Genomic DNA, 19,590 nt, shown 5'->3' with positions numbered 1-19,590 from the left:
GTCTATCTTAAACAATGATAAGTGCTGTAAACAATAAGTGCTAGAGTTTGTTAAACAACATAAACAATACCCTACAATAAGAATTAATTTAGTCAGTCAATATGGGAGCAGTGTCAGTTGTCCTTTAAATATTCTGCAAATAGATGGGTCCATCTTGGAGCTAGGACAGAAAATAGTTTTGATGCTTGTAGTCCATGAGACCTGAAGCAAGGTATTTCAAGCCGAGCCGTACTTGAGGTTCGAAGTACTCGAGGTACGGATCGGGCTTTGACCACTGACCTCATGTATGAAGGGGCTGGTCCATTTTTGACTTTGTAAGCAAGCATCATGGTTTTAAATCTGATGCGTGCAGCTACAGGGAGCCAATGAAGGGAGCGCAGCAGTGGAGTAACGTGTGAACTTTGGAAATTTGAAGACCAGTCATTCTGCTGTATTCTGGACAAGTTGTAGAGGTTTGATAGCTCTTAGAGGAAGACCAGCAAGAAGTGAGTTGCAGCAGTCTAGCTTTGAGCTCACGAGAGACTGCACAAGCACCTGGGTAGCTTCCTGCGAGAGAAAGGGTCGAATCCTTCGTATGTTACAAAGGAGGAATCTGCAAGACTGGGTTAGATTAGAAACATGAGTTGAGATTGACAACTGGTTGTTCAAAGTTATGCCCAGGGAGTTCTCAAAAGAAACAGTGAGGTCACGGTAAGGGTTGGGAGTACCTGGGATGAACAGAAGCTCAGTTTTACTGGGGTTGAGCTTCAAGTGGCATATATATATATATATATATATATATATTTTATGTATATATGAACTATTTAAGTATAATACAGCTATAGCTATAATAGCCAACTTTAACAGGTGACCAAAAGTTAAATCGGACCTTGAAGCCCCTCCACTGCCGCTACTGTTTTGTGTTTACACTGGGGAGATCTCATGGTCCAAACACATACCTCATACGTCATACCTCATCCCTCATCCCCTGCCCACCCTCACGGCTCTGTCAAACTCTCCCCTCAGGGTGTAACATGCGGAATGGGGTGTGAGCAAGGGCATCAGACGTTCAGCTGACAATAGAAATAAAGGTGCCATTAACAAAGTCCAGTTTTGTCAGCGTAGATCATCAGATAATAAACTGGCGTGTCGCTCATCTCCGACATGCTCTTCAGAAGATATGCACTGTGCATAGTGCCGTGATGTGTCTATCTTTTTTTGAAAACGACATTTTGCAAGATGAGTAACGCGTAGTAATGTTGCAGATACTAAGTGCATTTATGGCACAGTCTCAGAATACCAGGTTTTATATTAGCTAGCTAACGTTGTATACGTGGAGGTACACGTAATTGAACTAGCTATAGCTAGTTAGCTGTAGTAATGGTGTTTTAGTCAGAGTGGCTTTCTTTATAATTATTTGTCCTAGTTAGGTATGTAGCTAGCAGTTCTTATATATGGTTCAGCTATCTAGGAGATGGTCTGTATGCATGCTCTAGCAGAGATTTTTTAATATATTTATTCTTTCCTGAAGTAAATCGTAAACGTTTGGAACAGCTTATGTGACCTCATGGTCTGATAGGATTGCTCTAAAATGTACATGGTCGGATTTATTCGACCAATCCCAGTATACTAAACAATCTTCCTGAGGCCTGAGGAAGATTCACCCAGACACTTAAAAGATCAAGTTGTGGGACTGGTCAAAAATGGCCAGCACATCTGTGATCTTCTTTGACAGATGACAGATGAGAATCACCATGTTGTGTAGCCCTCTGCCTAAAGATGTGATGGCTTTGACATCTTTGCACTGAAAGACACACCCACATACATCATACTGGGTACTGTGGGGCACGCAAAGGTAATGTACCCACACCAAGCTCACACTCGTAGCATACTGCTTGGTTGTCATATTGTATCCTAGTAACAGGAATATGTAAGGTAATTCCCTATAAATTAAATGTTGTTACTTGGCTATAATAAAATGTGCATGAAATATGTATATTTAATGAGCTCTGATGAGAGCATCTGGTGGAATATAAGGGCAAAGGTCAAATAACTATCCCCATTGTTGATCCAGCAAGCACTGAACATTGGTAAGAGTTCTCCGGCAGGAACAGCAGGGTTATTAAGCACCATGTTCAGCACTAGCACTGCTTTTCCCATCCAGCTGGTTCTATAACAAGAGAATAGTGATGACAGCAGCAGTGGTTTTTATACTGTTGCTTGTTAGAACAGGATTTTGTTAAGGTGATCACATATTCAGCATCTCATTAAGTAGAATTATGTTTGTCTGTGAAGGAATTCAACAAACACTTGAATGGAAGGGCTGCTGTACATGTGGAGATGCTGATTTAAGAAACAATTGGAGTGGTCTCTTATTTTTTCTGGAGCTGTATATATATATATATATATATATATATATATATATATATATATATGTGTGTGTGTGTGTGTGTGTGTGTATATATATATATATATATATATATATATATATATATATATATATATATGTGTGTGTGTGTGTGTGTGTATATATATATATATATATATATATGTATATATATATATATATATATGTATATATATATATATATATATATATATATATATATATATATATATATATATATATAGAGAGAGAGAGAGAGAGAGAGAGAGAGAGAGAGAGAGAGAGAGAGAGCCTGGAATAACATTTAGGCTGCTACGTTTTTCATTGTGTTTCATCTTTAGTAACATCAGCAGAAGGTGGAGGACAGAATGTTTTGAAGAAAGACGTTACTGGCTACACTGTACACCCGTCCTTCTCTGCTAACCTCTCTCCTTCTTTTAAACAACTATATAATTGTTTTTTTTTGCTTTTCTTTCTGTGATCTCTTTTGACACATATGTTGGCTAGTCAGAGTGCCTAATGGAAACAAATACGAATATGAACGTAGAACCCTTTCGACAGCTGAGTTCAACTTTCTTCTGAATTAAACTTGTCAGCCAGCTTAACTAATAGCTGCCACCTGCAGATATTAGTTAACCTGGCTGCAGGCAGGGTCTGCTAGATAACTACTTAGGCCTGGTGTTGGTGATCCTCAGTTTTAGAGCCTAGGCATCCTGCACCCAGCGACAGTTAGAGACTGACCACATAAAATGACAATTGCACAAAATGAATGTTAAAGTGAGAGGGACGATTACAGAAATATGTAAAGGGTCATTTTGTAAATTTTGTCCTTCCTGAAGACTGACGTCTTTACCGATGATGAACCCAGTATACCGTGTGTTCTGACTGCATGTCACTTTTTACATTTTTGTAGAATGAAAGCTTCAGCTTATGTACACCCTTGTATCATTTCTATGTCATATAGATTATAGATTACAGCTTTACGCCTGGTCATGTGCAACTGGTGATTACAGACATACAAATTCATTTAATTGTTTCATTACAAAGATTATCCTTGCTTGAGAAAAGTTGGCAGTGGTTCGCCAGCGTCTCTTCATGGTGATAATAATGGTCTCGCGTATTGCCCACTGATTAACTCGTGTAACACTACACCACTGAAGGGACATTAAAATACATTTGTTAGCTAAGTCTGCTCTATAAAAGGATTTAAATCAGTTTCTGGAAGACCTTTTGCATGATTTTGAACTTCAGCCTAAATAAATGAAAAATTCTGATATCTGCTGAGAGGGGAATCCTGTATTATTTAAAAAATCTTTTTTAAAGACCCTGACTGTTAATTAACAGACTAGTTACGCGTCTGAGACAGGGCTAGATCAGTTCAATGACCAATGCAGCATACAGCCTACAGTGTGAATCAATATAAAAGATCTAAAATTATATTAAAAGGAAATAGACATTTTAAATGATTCGAGGTCTAGTTGCCCTGGTGGAAAAGAATCTTAGCAAAAACTGAATTAACTTACATAGGTACCATGCTTTAAGACAAACAATGCATTTATTTAATATTAATATTTCAGATAGTTGTTTTTTTGTTGCACCATACTATGTGTTTGTGATTAAAATATCAATAGGTCCTTTCAGAATTAGAACCTTACGTTAGAACGTTACAGCATTTGGCAGAGGTCCTTGCTCAGAGTAACTTATGTAAGTGATTTGGAATACATATCTTCATGTGAGAATAGCTAGGTCAGTAGTAAATATATCATCATTATTAAGCCCTGGCTACAGTGGAAAAGACGACAGTAAAAATGTTAATATGTAAGTGCTTAGTGACTCAGTGAACAGGTGAGTCTTCAGTCTCTGTCTGAAGACAGCCAGTCCAGGAAAGTTCATTCCACCACCTGGGTGCCAGGACAGAGAAAAGTCTTGATGCATATCTTCTTTGAATCTTGAGGCATGGTGGCTCGAGTCGAGCAGTTCTAGAGGCTTAAAGGCGGTATGATGCCAGAACAGGGTTTGTGCTTTGTAGGACAGCGTCAGTGTTTTAAACCTGATGCGAACTGCTATAGGGAATCAGGGAACGCAGCAGTGGGGTAACATAGGAGAACTCAGCTGAAGCCAAACCATGCAAGTAACATAACAAGAAAAATCACAGTATGATAACTACAACATATTGTACTGCATTTTGGAAAAAAACCCCCACTATAGTGATTTGTGCGTGCTTTTCCCCCTCGGTCCCTATTTTTATTGCCATGGTGAGAAGTAGAAGAGCAGGAGAGGAGCCAGAATGAGAACAAAAGCAGGTTTAATAGTGATTAAGTCTCCAGCGTATGAGTCAGTGCATGTGCTTTATCAGAAGACTCCAGCTTCCTGTCTCTCTATTGCTCCTTTCTGCTCCTATCAAGCAGGTACAACAATATCCTCCCTCAGTCATACAGGCCCGCATTCGGATTGGAAATCTCTGGGGATTGGCCTATTGTGCTTTCTAATGGTTTGAGTTATTTTTCAGAGTACCGTGGTCCTGCCATGCCCAGAAAAAGTCATAAATTTAAAACAAAAAGGACACTCCTTTCAGTAGTCTAAGAGGGATACTGTAACAGAATGGCCGGGTGACATTTTAAGGGTTCCTCATTAATTACATCTGCCACACTCTTTACATATTTACAATTTACAATTGATCATACACACAGTAAACCTAAAGTCTGTTCCGTTCGCCTAATTGCACTGTGTATGTGCATGCATGTATGTGGATTATGCACAGGTGACTATGACCGTGTGTTTGAGTTGATCGTTGTGTATGTGAGCATATGCCTGCGCTCACAAATCTCACCGAGAAAACCTGCTCCACTGCTCTTCTGTCACCACCTTGCAATTTGACAAGTGCTCTGAGCAATTAGACTGCATTTGGTGTAAAGAAGCGTGTGTAATTCTAACAGCCTGACGGTGTGTTTAGTTCAGAGACCCCTCAGACTTCATCTCAGCCCGTCAGGCTTCTCATTATAGTGGACTGGGGAACTATGGTGGGCAGAGAGGCTGTCACAGCTACCAGGAGGCCCACCACCATGGGTGGAGGTGCAGTGAGCGTCCCCCGGGCGTTGACTAAGGTCAAGGTGATATACAGCCTGTTTATATATTTTTGGGGTATGCGGTCCTAGTAACAGATCTCGCAGAGGGTGGGACATAAGCAGCTAGTGGCCACCCCTCCCTGTGAAGTGAAGCACTTTTATATAGTTCATTAGATCTATAGATATAGATCTGGTTTTTGGTGTCTTGTCCATGAAAAGGTATTCCTTTCCAAATTGAAAATAAAATTCAAGCTCATTTCACTCGTAGGCTTATCATTCAAACTTTAGCCGTGTCTTCCATGCTCACATAGCGAGTGATATTGGAGGGAAGTACAGGCCAAAACAAAAACACTGGGTAATGAAACAAGAGATGCCAACCCAGGAGAGAGAACAGCACTCTGAAATGTCAGACACTGAACTCCAGAGGAACATGGAGAAACACTCCAGAGCAAAGCAAAGCAAAGCATTGAAGCCAAATGATCCTGGCGCGAATTAATTCATGAACACAGTATGCATGGTATATTACAAAAAATAACATTCAAAGATTTTTGAAGAATATAATTCTTATTACTGAAAAAACAAACAAACCCAGAAGGGACAACTGTTCCCTAAAATTCCCCAACATCCATTTCAGCATTGAAATGGCTTGATAAATGGAGCTATGGAGTAACTGTCAGAGTTTGGGGCAAAGACCATGTCTGAAATTCTGCTCTTCTTCCTCCCTATTTGTACTGCCTAACTCTCCGACTTCCTCCATGACAGGGCTCACACCCCTCTGGTCAGCTTCTCCCACCTACAGAGGCCACTCAGAACTCCAGCCTCGACGTTCATTCCAGTTCTCCTCCATCCTGTAATCGCACAGTCGCCTCTGCTCCCGCACCACGGAAGGTCTGCACAAATAAGCTGCGGATTTGAGGCTAGTTAGAAAAGGCGTGAGCCAAAATTGTGTAACAGACATAATGAACAGCAAAAGTCAGAAAAGGTTGCTTTAAAATAGTTTTATTGATAGGTAAAGTTAACATAATTTGTAGTTTAACTTTCAATTATCATTTTATATACATTTTATGTGTGACAATTTCCATAAGGACCCTTTTGTGCAAATCAATACTTTAGTATAAGGCCTGAATAAAGAGGATTTCCCAAGGAAAGGCCGTGAAAACAAGGAATCAGCACTACATTCTCAATACAGCTTTGGAATAAATATTCTTTAAGCAAAAGTAGGACGTTTAAAAGAACTTTAAAATCAGACTTAGATCCTGGTTAATTTTGACTCAGTTATTTTAAATTCTACAGAAATTATTTAAGTACAGTTGACTTTTTGAAAGCTGTTACTATGATACACTACTACACAAGACATAGATATTGATGTTATCAGATTAGGAGGCTCCAATCTTCACATGCGAGCAGCATTCCATGCCATGGCCCAGTCAAACTGAAGACTGGTTTCAGATCAGTGTGTGTGGGGAAAGAGTGGTGATCGAAACTCCTGATTCCATTATGGCACAGTACAGCTGAAGCTGGCTCATGATGATGGCGGTAAGGATAAGACGACAGCAGCTGTGACGAAGATGATGATGATGATAGCGATAATGAGGGTTTGGGGCGTTTAGCCAGTTGGTCTGTTGTTCAGCAGGGTGACTGGATGAAGCCTCGCCTTCATCTCACGTCTGATCTGGCACCAGCTACACGGACCGCAGAAGAAGGCGTACACACAGTCATTGCAAATGGTGTCCTGATGAAGAAGGAGGAAGACTTCATTTAATGTGCTTGCCCACAGCTGAAGACACACTACTGATTCACTTTATATACATGCATTAAAAATATTTAGTTCATTAAGGCTACAAACAGCAAATTGTATATTCTAAAGCTGATTGATAAGCTCTTGCATTTGGTGATGTGCGCAGCGGTTTGTTATGATTGTCCTCACCTTGATACCATAGCGGCGGCGCAGGGACACCCTCATAGAGAGAGTGATTGGAGGGATGAGGCCAAAAGTGTCCAGCAGGGGGAGACAGAGGCACTCGCCGTGGTCCCGGGCTGCGATGCAGGCAAAGCAGGGGAAGCACCACACCGAGAAACAACCTGCAGACACGCGCACAATAAGAACACACAATAATAATGACTGACTTTAAAGCTTAGTCCTAAGTGCTCTTTCGTCTGGTGGTCAGGACACATGATTTCCAAATTTAAGAGCTGGGTTCTAGGTTGGGCAGGATTCCTGCCCTCTGCTTATGCTACAGTATATTAATGCCCAAAACCAATCTTAGCCTGACTATCACCAATATTGCACACAGACTTAAAATACTTGTCATTGTAATACACATTTTACTGAACTTAACTGAAGCGTTATCCCTGCATACAAAATCGATCATATAAATCAGCATTGTGTTGCTGTGTGTGATGTCTTTCACACTCACATTCGTTGACGCTGTCACACTCACAGATGCTGGTGCTCCACTGATCAGAGGCAGCAGCCACTACAAGTGGCCTAGGTTGCTGGATGACCATTTTGGTTGCCATGGCAAAGACTTTATGGGAGAAAAACGGGAAAAAAGTAGACTAAACAAAACGGGAACAAATAATTCAATAAAATAAAATATTTGATCAGATCATGTTTCGAATTAAAACTTTTCCTTTGCAATTTTGTTATTACATTTAACTGATGCTTTTATTCAAGCAACTTACAATTATGACTGAGTACAACTGGAGGGTTAAGGGCCTTGCTCAGGGGCCCAACAGTGGCAACAGTGAACCCACAACCTTCCACTTATAAATCAAGTACCTTAACCACGGAGCTACCACTGCACACACATATACTATTTGATATGTTTAAGATATGCCAAAGACTCTATAAAACTAACAATAAAAAATAACAGAATATTTTGAAATAAATGTAAATAGTGTATTTTAATGAAAGACACTAAAATCCCCTGTCTGTTCATATGTCTTTAACTGCATAACTATTGCTGTCAGGTATCTTACCTGGGAGTGGAGTCCGTGCAGAGGACTGAAAGCAGAATGACACCCCGGAAAGTCAACTGGAGCGTTTTATTTAAACAGGGAGGGAGGTGGCCAGGAATGGCAGGGCTCACATTAACATGGGCACACATAGGTGAACACACACACACACACACACACACACACACACACACACACACACACACACACACACACACACTCACACACACTCACACACACACACACACACACACTCACACACACACACACTCACACACACACACACACACTCACACACACACACACATACACACACTCACACACACTCACACACACATACACACACACACACACACACACACACACATACACACACTCACACACACACACACTCACACACACACACTCACACACACACACACACACACATACACACACACACTCACACACACTCACATACACACTCACACACACACACACACACTCACATACACACTCACACACACACACACACACACACACACACACACACACACACACACACACACACACACACACACTCACGCCGTGGAATGCTTATCAAAGAGCTGATTTTCTGCAAGCCGTCCAGCCAGACGTGCTAGTGATGTAAACACTGAGAAAATGGCCAGATTGATTGGATAATACATTTGGATGAATTATGATGTTCCTGCTTAGAAGCACAAAGACAAAAAGAAGTACTTGCAAGTTTGTTCAAAGGTGTGCCAGTGCAATCTCAAGGTGAATGTTTGATTCTGAACCAGTGAAAACCCCCCACAAACCTCCCCATATTCTCCATATTTTCATATTCTTTGTGTAATGTTGTTGATGGTGGCTTTAAAAAAATTTAATTGACATTTTATTGCAAATGGAAATACCCAAACATTAGTTAAGTGAAAGTACAGGAAGAAACTATCTAGATGATTTCGTGGAACTTTTTATCTTTTCTGGCCATCAGAAAGTTGCACAGATACAGATTGCATAGTTAGTGGAATGAAGCACAGTTCAGTGTGAAGGGAGCTAACAGTGCACCTTATCTTGTTAATGACACATTCCTGCAATCTTGAGGTATGTATTTCACAGAAAAAATTGCATTCACACTTATTGGCTAATTTCCAAGTCTTTAAGACTGATTTGTCTAACAAGTCAAATGCGTGATGATTTACACAGCAGTTGGCATTGCAGAATGGTCAGTGCTGTGGCAGCTATGCACTTTGTTCCGAGCCACATGTGAGGAGCTTTCAGCTACCACCAGGTCAGAAATGCATGCATGCATTATGGGTTGATCAGGTGGACAACACGCGTCTATTATGGTCTTCTGTGCTGGCCTGAAAGCAGCATAGAGGACTTGATGGCCCGGGATTCAGCTGGGACTGGCTGTGGGAATAAATGGAAAATGGGAATGCCCAGGACAAACATACATGCTCCAGACAACACTTTGAGAAATGCCAAAGCAATCCATACAGCTCCAAGTGCTCTGACAGAGAGGCTGGTAAAGCACACTGGTTGATATGTAACCTTCTGTAATTATATGATTATTATCCTGTATATTATTGTTATAGTTATCATCAATGGCACTGAAAATTAATATTTTCAGATTTAAAAAAAAATGTTTCTGATTAGTTTGAGTTGGAAAATACAGACTGAAAAAACAGGAGAAAGTTTATCACAATTTTATTTCAGTATCTATAATTACATCCTGATACGGAAGCTTCAGGAACAAACATTTTGCTGATGAATTTGAGACAAATATAACAAGAATCTATAAGAATCAGCACAATTAGGATGGTAGTTGAGAAGGAATTAGTGAACAAACACACTTAAATGAGAAGAATCGCTAAAGGAATCAAATGTCTAACACCAAAACAGCTGCAGAATATATTACAGAATGTTTTTAGGAGGCTTCAGTCTTCAGGTATGAGTTTGGTCATGAGCTTGGCCAAACAGTAGTCCACGCTACACCTCCTCACCTCAGCCCTGACACCCATAGAGGGATTACAAAGGCGCAGACGCTAGCATCTCCAGCTAGACGAGTAACGAGTGAGACCGGGCTGGCTCATTAGATTAGACGTTTACAATGGATTTGTTTGTAGTCCGCGTCCCCGGTATGTCTTCTTTGATTCTGACGACAGTATCAATTGTCCAGGTGGTTACGGAGAATTTTGAAAGTGGCGTTTCGCCGAATCATTTGGCTCGGTTGTGGAACAGAGTGACAGGATGGTGGCGCGCCTTCAGCTCGCGGCGGATCTGACACCAGGAACACGGGCCGCAGCAGCAGGCATACACACAGTCGTTGCACAGGGAGTCCTGGAGGAAGAGCCAGACAGGGGCATGAGGAAAAGCACACAGCTGCAAAACGTTTAACCAGTGATTCATACATTAAACGTTTAAGTTTTGACCGAAACGTGAACAACGTCAAGAAACAATGAAAAGGAATCTGGATGGTTCCTGGAGACAACAATGTCTAGTATTACATATTACATTCATGATATTATGGATTGATATCCTCTGACCATTCTCTGATCAAAGTACTGCACCTGAGTAATGCAGAAGCCGACTGATAGTCAAACAATTGATGTAGAAATGAAGCACTTGACCAGTCAGAAGTGGACTTACCTCAATGCCGTAGGTGCGTCTGACGGACACCCGCATGGACATGGTGATTGGGGGGATGAGGCCGAAAGCATCTAGCAGGGGGAGACACAGACACTCACCGTGGTCCCGGGCCGTAATGCAGGCGAAGCAGGGGAAGCACCACAGTGCAAAGCAACCTGCACGCACACAACACAAATCCCCGCTGATTACACCACACACACACACAAACACACACACACACACACACACACACACACACACACACACACACACACACACACACACCCACCCACACACACACACACCCACACACACACACACACACATACACCCACACACACATACACACCCACCCACACACACCCACACACACACACACACACACACACACACATACCCCCCCCCCCCCCCCCCCACACACACACCACAGCATCGCTGCTGTCCTTGGTGTAAATCCGAAGGCCTCGAACCACCATTATGAGATCATGTAGTGTGAAAAGTCCAGACTATTAGAGAGGAACTCAGTGCCACTAGGAGCTAATGTGAGGTCCTGCTGCTACACTGAGATATAATAAAGGTGTTTCTCTGCTCACAGTCGTTGACGGTGTCACACTCGCAGATGCTGGTGCTCCACTGGTCTGAACCTGGAGCCACAACAAGCGGCTTGGGTTGCTGGATGACCATCTTAGTTGCCATGGTTACTTGTCTAAAAAGGAAAAGTCCAAAGTTACATTAACACTTGTTCATTCATATCTCCCTCCTGAAATGCTTGATTTGATTAGGTCTTATGGATAAGTAATCCTAAAACTGAAAATGTTTATTTTAAGAAAATATTTTTCTAGAGGCAATATTTCATACGTTGGCAAATAGAACAATATATTGTGCATCTCTGGAAGACCCTGACAGAGTTTTATTCTATAACTATTACACAATAATACATGTAAATGTTCAATATCAAATGTTTTGGTACTGAATATAAAGCATTTTTGATTGCTCATTCAGTATGCTGTGTTATGTCTCCTTGTCCTTCTAGCGACTTACCTGAGCGATGTGTTAAGGTACAGGAGACAGTTGGATGGTCCAGTAGACAGTGACGAGAGTGCGTGACTGAACCTGGTAGTAAAGGAATGCGCGGTTTTATATGACAGGGACACTTGCCCAAGCACACACGTACGCAAATACGTAAAAACGCATATACATGCTCACACGCACACACAGACCATAGGGTCTCAAAAGATTAACATCAAACTGCACATTCTCAGCACTAGAGCAGGTTAGATGGGTACATGCCGTACAGTTTTTATTGATAGATTTCAATGTGATTACCCAGTCTTTACCCCGATAAATCTTCGCAGTATCATTCCCAATTAATCACAGGATTCTTCACAAAAAATAGAACATCTTTGGTTAAGGTGACCATGTTTTGTGTTAGTCTAGTCAATAGGGCAACCCCGACCAGTCTATAAATAAACTAATCATATACACAAATGCAGCAGAGAGCATATTCTTAAACAGTCTCAAACTTTCAATGGTGCCTTCCACTCCATTCATTTTTGTTTACTTTTCTCCACTTGCACAACTGACAATACTATATTAAAACGCAAGTACTGTTCCCTTAGAGAGAACCTATGTAACTAAAAATGAAGTACTGCATTAAGAAACTACACTGGGAAACAATAACGCAACAAGATTAAGCATTTAATTGTAAGTGCTCAACTAAGACCTTACACCCAAGGTTTTTCACAAACATGGGCTTATATCTTTGGAGAACTGTGGGTGGGAAGGTGGGATCCTTCAGATTCATTCTAGTGGCTCAGTGCTTAAGGTACTTGACTAGTAATCATAAAGTTGCCAGTTCAAGCATCACCACTGCCAAGTTGCCACTGTTGGGCCCCTGAGCAAGACCCTTAACCCTCAATTGCTCAAGTTGTGTTCAGTCATAATTGTAAATTGCTTTGGGTAAAAGCATCAGCTAAATGCTGTAAGTGATTGTTACGCTAATAGGATACAACTAGAAAAAAAGTAGTAGGCACAAAGTAAAATGTTTAAAATTAATCTTAAATGAAAGCACCTTTATTTAAATATATTAATAAAATGCACATTTTAGATTAAAATTGGCAAAGTACAGTAAAGCACAGCAATTATTGGTAAGCAGTTACTTCCATCAGTTGCTTTGAGAATGCCTGAAAGTTGTGAAGAAGGCTCCCTCTGGTGGTCTTATTAAATATCGTGCTCTGCCATACAAAGTAAAATCATTAATATAGAAAATTATTGTCTCATATCGTGTCTTAAAAACATTTCGCATTATCCTCTTTGTTTTCATATTTTCAGGACACATGGGCCTATTCTGATTTCATACACTGAGAATGGTCACTAAATTGTTTGAACAAAGGTGATTTTGCTAAATGCTATGCTGCCCTCTTCAGGAAATATTGTATTACTATAGGTACCTCGTGTGTTCGGATCAGTTCCACAACATTAGCATACAGGCAGCTCCCTCTAGTGGCTCTGGCTTATTACACACACACACACACACACACACACACACACACACACACACACACACACACACACATATATATATATATATATATATATATATATATATATATATATATATATATATATATATATATATATATATAATTTTCTCCATAACTCCCTCATAGGTTATGCTTTTGATTATGATTTACCTGTTCAGAGAAAGAACCGATTGACCTATAACCAATCTACTGTTAAGACAACAAGAATTCCTTTGGTGCTGACTTATCATCCTACAACTCAAACAGTGCCTAATATATAACTTCAGAAACCTCCAGAATAATGTAGAGACCATCTCTTGTGAAGGAGCCTCCACTAATCTCCTAGACATGAGACATTTACATTTACATTTTTGGCATTTAGCAGACGCTCTTATCCAGAGTGACTTACAAAAGTGCTTTGTCATTTACTCATAGAACATCCTAGTACAGTACAGTATGTTAGAATCAAACATACGAATGAACTAGAATACTGTAGAAATACAGGGATTACTGCTGATGCCTAGAAGTACAAAATACATAAACTCTATCTTAGACAATGATAAGTGCAATAAACAATAAGTACTAGGGTGACAATATTAGTGTAATAAACATTACCCTACAATAATTACACTGAACACAACTTGAGCAATTGAGGGTTAAGGGTCTTGCTCAAGGGCCCAACAGTGGCAACTTGGCAGTGGTGAGGCTTGATCTGGCAACTTTATGATTACTAGTCAAGTACCTTAAGCACTCTAAACCCATGTTTGTGAAAAGCCTCATGGGTAGTCTTAGTTTAGTCTTAGTTTACAATAAGTACATTACCTACTAATCAGGAATGAGATCAAAGAGCAGTCAAATAACAGGTGTGGAACTGTAACTTCTAGATAACTTCTAGAACTGTAACTGCTACATACAGTGTGCTACATATTAACTTATTACAGTAACAAAATATAAATAACTAAAAAACTAGCTTGAAAATCAGTTTTTATTGATATTTTATTGACTTACAGGCAGACAGGCAGACAGACTGACTGGCAGACAGACAGACAGATAAATTCACTTTGCAACTATTATGCAACTGATGATGATGAAGATGAGGAGAAGGAGGTGCAGGATGATGATGAAGCAGGTGTTTAGTGTCGTGCTCCTTTGACGAATGCAGCCTGGTGTTTGTTCATCTCCCGTGACATTTGGCACCAAACGCAGGGACAGCAGAAGAATGTATAGACACAGTCATTACAGATAGATCCCTGAGAGAGAGAGAGAGGGAGAGAGAGAGAGAGAGGGAGAGAGAGAGAGAGAGGGAGAGAGATATGTGCTAAAGTAAATGTACTGATTGTGACTATATTATCATCAATAACATAAATTATAGTAATTCCCATGGAGAATAGTCCATCAAATTAAAAGTAATTCAGTATTATGCGATTCAGCAACTAATATAACAAATATCTTAATGAGGTGGTAGTCTGGTCTGTCATAATGCAATGGACTTACAACACAGTACCGCATCAGTTTGATCTCAGATGAGATAAAAAATACACAAAGTATCCTAAGAGGTTGAGTGAAGCAATGGGACCAGGACCACATAATCTGACTATAGGGCTTGAAAGGATATTTGACTTTTGTACTTTTAAGATGTATCCAATGCTTTATGTATCTCCACACATCCTCTCTCCGTAGTGTTTTTACCTCAATGCCGTAGCGCTCCCGCACCGATGACCTCATTGCTAAGGTTATGGGTGGGATGCAGCCGATGTCGAGCAATGGTAAGCATATACACTCGCCGTGCTTCTTAGCTGTGCTGCACGCGAAGCAGGGCAGACACCAGAACGAGAAACAACCTGATGCACATAAATGACATATAAACAACACATAACAACCTAATGAACATAAACAGCACATAAAGATCATATAAAAAACACATGACAACACATAACCTAATGTACATAAACAACACATAAATAACACATAAACAACACATAACAACCTAATGCACATAAACCACACATAAACAACACAACTCATAACAACCTAATGACATAAACAACACTTAACAACCTAATGCATATAAACAATACATAACAACGTAATGTACATAAATAACACATAAACAACATATAACAACCTACGAACAACACCTAACAACACTTAACAACCTAATATGCACATAACAACACATAACAACACATAAATAACACATAAACAACACATAACAAACAAAATGCACATAAATGACACATAAACAGCACGTAACGACCTATGAACAACACATAACAACCTAATGTACATACACAACACATAAACAACACTTAACAACCTAATGCACATAAACAGCACATAACAACCTAATGTACATAAATAACACATAAACAACATATAAGAACACATAACAACACTTGACATCTTAATGCACATAACACATAAACAACCTATGAACAACACATAAACAACATATAACAACCTATGAACAACACATAACAACAATTAACAACCTAATGTACATACACAACAAATAATAACCTATGAACAACGCATAAACTATACTAATTGCAAGTACACCACCAAAAGAATGCTGTCGAGCAACCAACTTCCATTTTGACTCAGCTATGCTGGCTATATGGGTGCCAAGCAGTTCAGAATCGCAGTGATTTAGATGGTTTGTACACACAGTAAAACATAAAAGACGAAGTTTCCTCTCCCACCCCTCATAACCATTTAACAACAGCACCTAAAGACTCATCTATAAGGCCTACAAGCCCTACAGAGTAGAAGTGTACTTATCATTATAAAACTAAAAAGAATTTCCAGAACAGTAGGTAGACCCATGAGGTCAACACTTCATCATGAACAGTAGGTAGACCCACGAGGCCAACACTTCATCATGAACAGTAGGTAGATCCACAAGGTCAACACTTCATCATGAACAGTACGTAGACCCACGAGGTCAACACTTCATCATGAACGGTAGGTAGACCCACGAGGTCAACACTTCATCATGAACAGTAGGTAGAACCACGATGCCAACACTTCATCATGAACAGTAGGTAGACCCACGAGGCCAACACTTCATCATGAGCAGTAAGTAGACCCATGAGGCAAACACTTCATCATGAACAGTAGGTAGACCCACGATGCCAACACTTCATCATGAACAGTAGGTAGACCCACAAGGTCAACACTTCATCATGAACAGTAGGTAGACCCACGAGACCAACACTTCATCATGAACAGTAGGTAGACCCACAATGCCAACACTTCATCATGAACAGTAGGTAGACCCACGAGGCCAACACTTAATCATGAACAGTAGGTAGACCCACAAGGTCAACACTTCATCATGAACAGGAGGTAGAACCACGAGGCCAACACTTCATCATGAACAGTAGGTAGGCCCACGAGGTCAACACTTCATCATGAACAGTAGGTATAACCCACAAGGTCAACACTTCATCATGAACAGTAGGTAGACCCACGAGACCAACACTTCATCATGAACAGTAAGTAGACCCACGAGGCCAACACTTCATCATGAACAGTAGGTAGACCCACGATGCCAACACTTCATCATGCTAATGGTTCAATGAAAATAGTTATTATTATTATTATTAATAAAACATTATTATTATTATTATTATTATTATTATTATTATTACTCAAAAAGTATTATCATTAAACCATTATTATTATTAATATTATTATTAAAACATTATTATTATTAACATTATTATTGAAACAGTATTATTATTATCATTACTATTATTAATAACAAACATTATTATCATTATTATTAATAAAACATTATTATTAAAACATTATTATTATTATTATTATTATTATGAAAACATCAGCATAATCCTCATCATCATCATCATTATTATTGTTATTATTATTATTATTAAAACACCATCATCATCATCATCATTATTATTATTATTATTAAAACACTATTATTAATATTATTATTAAAACATTATTATTATTATTATTATTATTATTATTATTATTATTGAAACCATATTATTATTATCATTATTATTATTAATAATAAAACATTATTATTACTATCATTATATTAATAAAAATATTATTGTTATTATTATTATTATTAATAAAACATTATTATTATTATCATTATGAAACCATCAGCATAATCATCACCATCATTCTTCTTCTTCTTCTTCTTCTTCTTAATATTATTATTATTATTAAAACACTATTATCATCATCATCATCATTATTATTATTATTATTATTATTATGAAAACATCAGAATAATAATTATTTATTATTATTATTATTATTATTATTATTGTTACTATTATTGTTAAAACATCATCACCATTATTATTGTTGTTATTATTATGCTTATTATTAAAACATTCTTCTTCTTCTTCTTCTTCTTCTTCTTCTTCTTCTTCTTCTTCTTCTTCTTCTTCTTATTATTATTATTATGCAGAATGTATACAGGTAAACATTTATATTTACATTTATGGCATTTGGAAGACACTCTAATCCAGAGTGTCTTACAAAAGTGCTTTGTAAGCACTTTGTAAGCAACACGCACATATGCATGCACTCACATATGCATGCACGCACATTTCATAGAATGAATAACTGAGTAAACTTACATTCGGGCACATTCTCACAGAAGTCACAGATGCCTGAGCTCCATTCTTTGGAGGCCATTACCACAACTGACTGAGGCTGCTGCTGTATCACCATTGCTGTCATGGTGTCTGCATGAACACACACACACACACATACACACTTCAAGCTTTGCTATGTTAACCTTTTTGCAATGTTAACCTTATCTAAATTGTCCAATGAATCTGTAGGCTTGACAGTTTAAATAAAAAATCAGTAAACACACACACACACACATTCATATATATATATATATATATATATATATATATATATATATATATATAAACCTAAAATAAAGGTTTACTAGTTAATATACAAATTTCACTGGTTATAAAATTGCCCAGACTAGAGATTTGCACTAACAATAACTGCATAGTGTTATTTAGCAGATCACTACTGTCACTATTTCCTTAATAATAATAATAATAATAATAATAATAATAATAATAATATATATAAGTTTGGAAAATAAATTTTGTTGCTGCTCTTTAAATGAACTGATTTTAAAATCCCAATAAAGCTTAATTTAAATCAAACAAAACACACAAAGAGTGACACATTGATTTTCAATAAAAAAGTGTTAAAGCATCAAGCAGCCTACCTGTGATGTGCTAGACAAATAAAAGTGGAAGAGGACACACACACACACAAACACACCACACTCCACTGTGAACACAGTGAATGAGGATAAAGTGAAATATTTATATAGACACGGCATGTACTACTGGTTCGGCTAGTCAGGTGTGTATGTAGGTGAGATGTTAGACTAATGTAATTTGGATTCATTTATTCAGTGATGGATATACCTTACTGACATATACATTGGGTTTACTTTAGGTATGTGTTTTAGGTGCTATTTTAAAACTTGGACTGAGATATGCTTTTTATTATATATATATATATATATATATATATATATATATATATATAATTTTTTTAAAGGTTTTGAACTAGGAACCCACTTTACTACATGGGAGTCACAGGTGGTACCATGCTATCTTGTATGTGCACTGCCACATGTGGTATCATGTATGTGCACTGCACTGTGAACACAGTGGATGAGGATAAAGTGATATAAACAGAGACCCTACACATGGCATGTACTACTGGTTTAGAGGTTTGGCCAGTAATTCCAGTCAGTTTGGGCCATACTCACAAACCAAAAAATAGGCTAATGATAACTAACAGAATCCTAGAATGTAGAGGGAAAAATGCCAACACGAAACCCAGGAAACAGGAAAAACAAGATCACAACCCTGCAATCCAAGTAAAGACATGACAGACAACAGCAGGACAATGAGGTGAGAGCAGGCATGGACAGGCGTGGACAGAGCTGAAGCAGAGGACCACTGACAGGATTTCATTAAGGAGTACTTATAGCTGAGAGCCTTATCTTCAAAGATCGCTGCAGCTGTTTTTG

The 19,590-nt window shown here is 38.7% G+C and overlaps 3 protein-coding genes across 3 annotated transcripts; all 3 read right to left on the bottom strand.

Moving 5' to 3' along the window:
- Positions 1-6,957: 6,957 nt before the first annotated feature.
- On the bottom strand, positions 6,958-7,950 carry LOC113587694 (cornifelin homolog B-like). The gene is made up of 3 exons (XM_027026475.2): positions 7,848-7,950; positions 7,358-7,512; positions 6,958-7,162 (listed from the first exon to the last, which is right to left on the bottom strand). Exons 1-3 carry the CDS (start codon positions 7,948-7,950, stop codon positions 7,037-7,039), a joined length of 384 nt encoding a protein of 127 aa, XP_026882276.2. The 3' UTR covers positions 6,958-7,036.
- A 2,640-nt stretch (positions 7,951-10,590) lies between these two features.
- LOC113587680 (cornifelin homolog B-like) lies at positions 10,591-11,697 on the bottom strand. The gene is made up of 3 exons (XM_027026456.2): positions 11,595-11,697; positions 11,023-11,177; positions 10,591-10,713 (listed from the first exon to the last, which is right to left on the bottom strand). The coding sequence occupies exons 1-3, from the start codon at positions 11,695-11,697 to the stop codon at positions 10,591-10,593; spliced, it is 381 nt and encodes a 126-aa protein (XP_026882257.2).
- Positions 11,698-14,656: 2,959 nt separating this feature from the next.
- On the bottom strand, positions 14,657-18,254 carry LOC113587681 (cornifelin homolog B-like). Its single transcript, XM_035519985.1, has 3 exons — positions 18,152-18,254; positions 15,213-15,364; positions 14,657-14,773 (listed from the first exon to the last, which is right to left on the bottom strand). Exons 1-3 carry the CDS (start codon positions 18,252-18,254, stop codon positions 14,657-14,659), a joined length of 372 nt encoding a protein of 123 aa, XP_035375878.1.
- Positions 18,255-19,590: the final 1,336 nt, after the last annotated feature.

Source organism: Electrophorus electricus, chromosome 19 (genome assembly GCF_013358815.1).
Source record: "Electrophorus electricus isolate fEleEle1 chromosome 19, fEleEle1.pri, whole genome shotgun sequence".
Lineage (NCBI taxonomy): Eukaryota > Metazoa > Chordata > Actinopteri > Gymnotiformes > Gymnotidae > Electrophorus > Electrophorus electricus.
The sequence above is the reverse complement of the archived record's forward strand: the minus strand, read 5'-3'. Positions and strand labels throughout refer to the sequence as shown.

Bases quoted from the DNA above. Each gene is read 5' to 3' on its own strand.
- LOC113587694 (XM_027026475.2), bottom strand. From the start codon at position 7,950: ATGGCAACCAAAATGGTCATCCAGCAACCTAGGCCACTTGTAGTGGCT. The intron at 7,513-7,847 runs GTGAGTGTGAAA...GCGTGTCTGCAG, and splicing joins GTGTGACAGCGTCAACGAAT to GTTGTTTCTCGGTGTGGTGC. The intron at 7,163-7,357 runs GTGAGGACAATC...CTTCTTCATCAG, and splicing joins GCCGCCGCTATGGTATCAAG to GACACCATTTGCAATGACTG.
- LOC113587680 (XM_027026456.2), bottom strand. From the start codon at position 11,697: ATGGCAACTAAGATGGTCATCCAGCAACCCAAGCCGCTTGTTGTGGCT. The intron at 11,178-11,594 runs GTGAGCAGAGAA...GTGTGCGTGCAG, and splicing joins GTGTGACACCGTCAACGACT to GTTGCTTTGCACTGTGGTGC. The intron at 10,714-11,022 runs GTAAGTCCACTT...CTCTTCCTCCAG, and splicing joins GACGCACCTACGGCATTGAG to GACTCCCTGTGCAACGACTG.
- LOC113587681 (XM_035519985.1), bottom strand. From the start codon at position 18,254: ATGACAGCAATGGTGATACAGCAGCAGCCTCAGTCAGTTGTGGTAATG. The intron at 15,365-18,151 runs GTAAGTTTACTC...TATGTGCATCAG, and splicing joins CTGTGAGAATGTGCCCGAAT to GTTGTTTCTCGTTCTGGTGT. The intron at 14,774-15,212 runs GTAAAAACACTA...TCTCTCTCTCAG, and splicing joins GGGAGCGCTACGGCATTGAG to GGATCTATCTGTAATGACTG.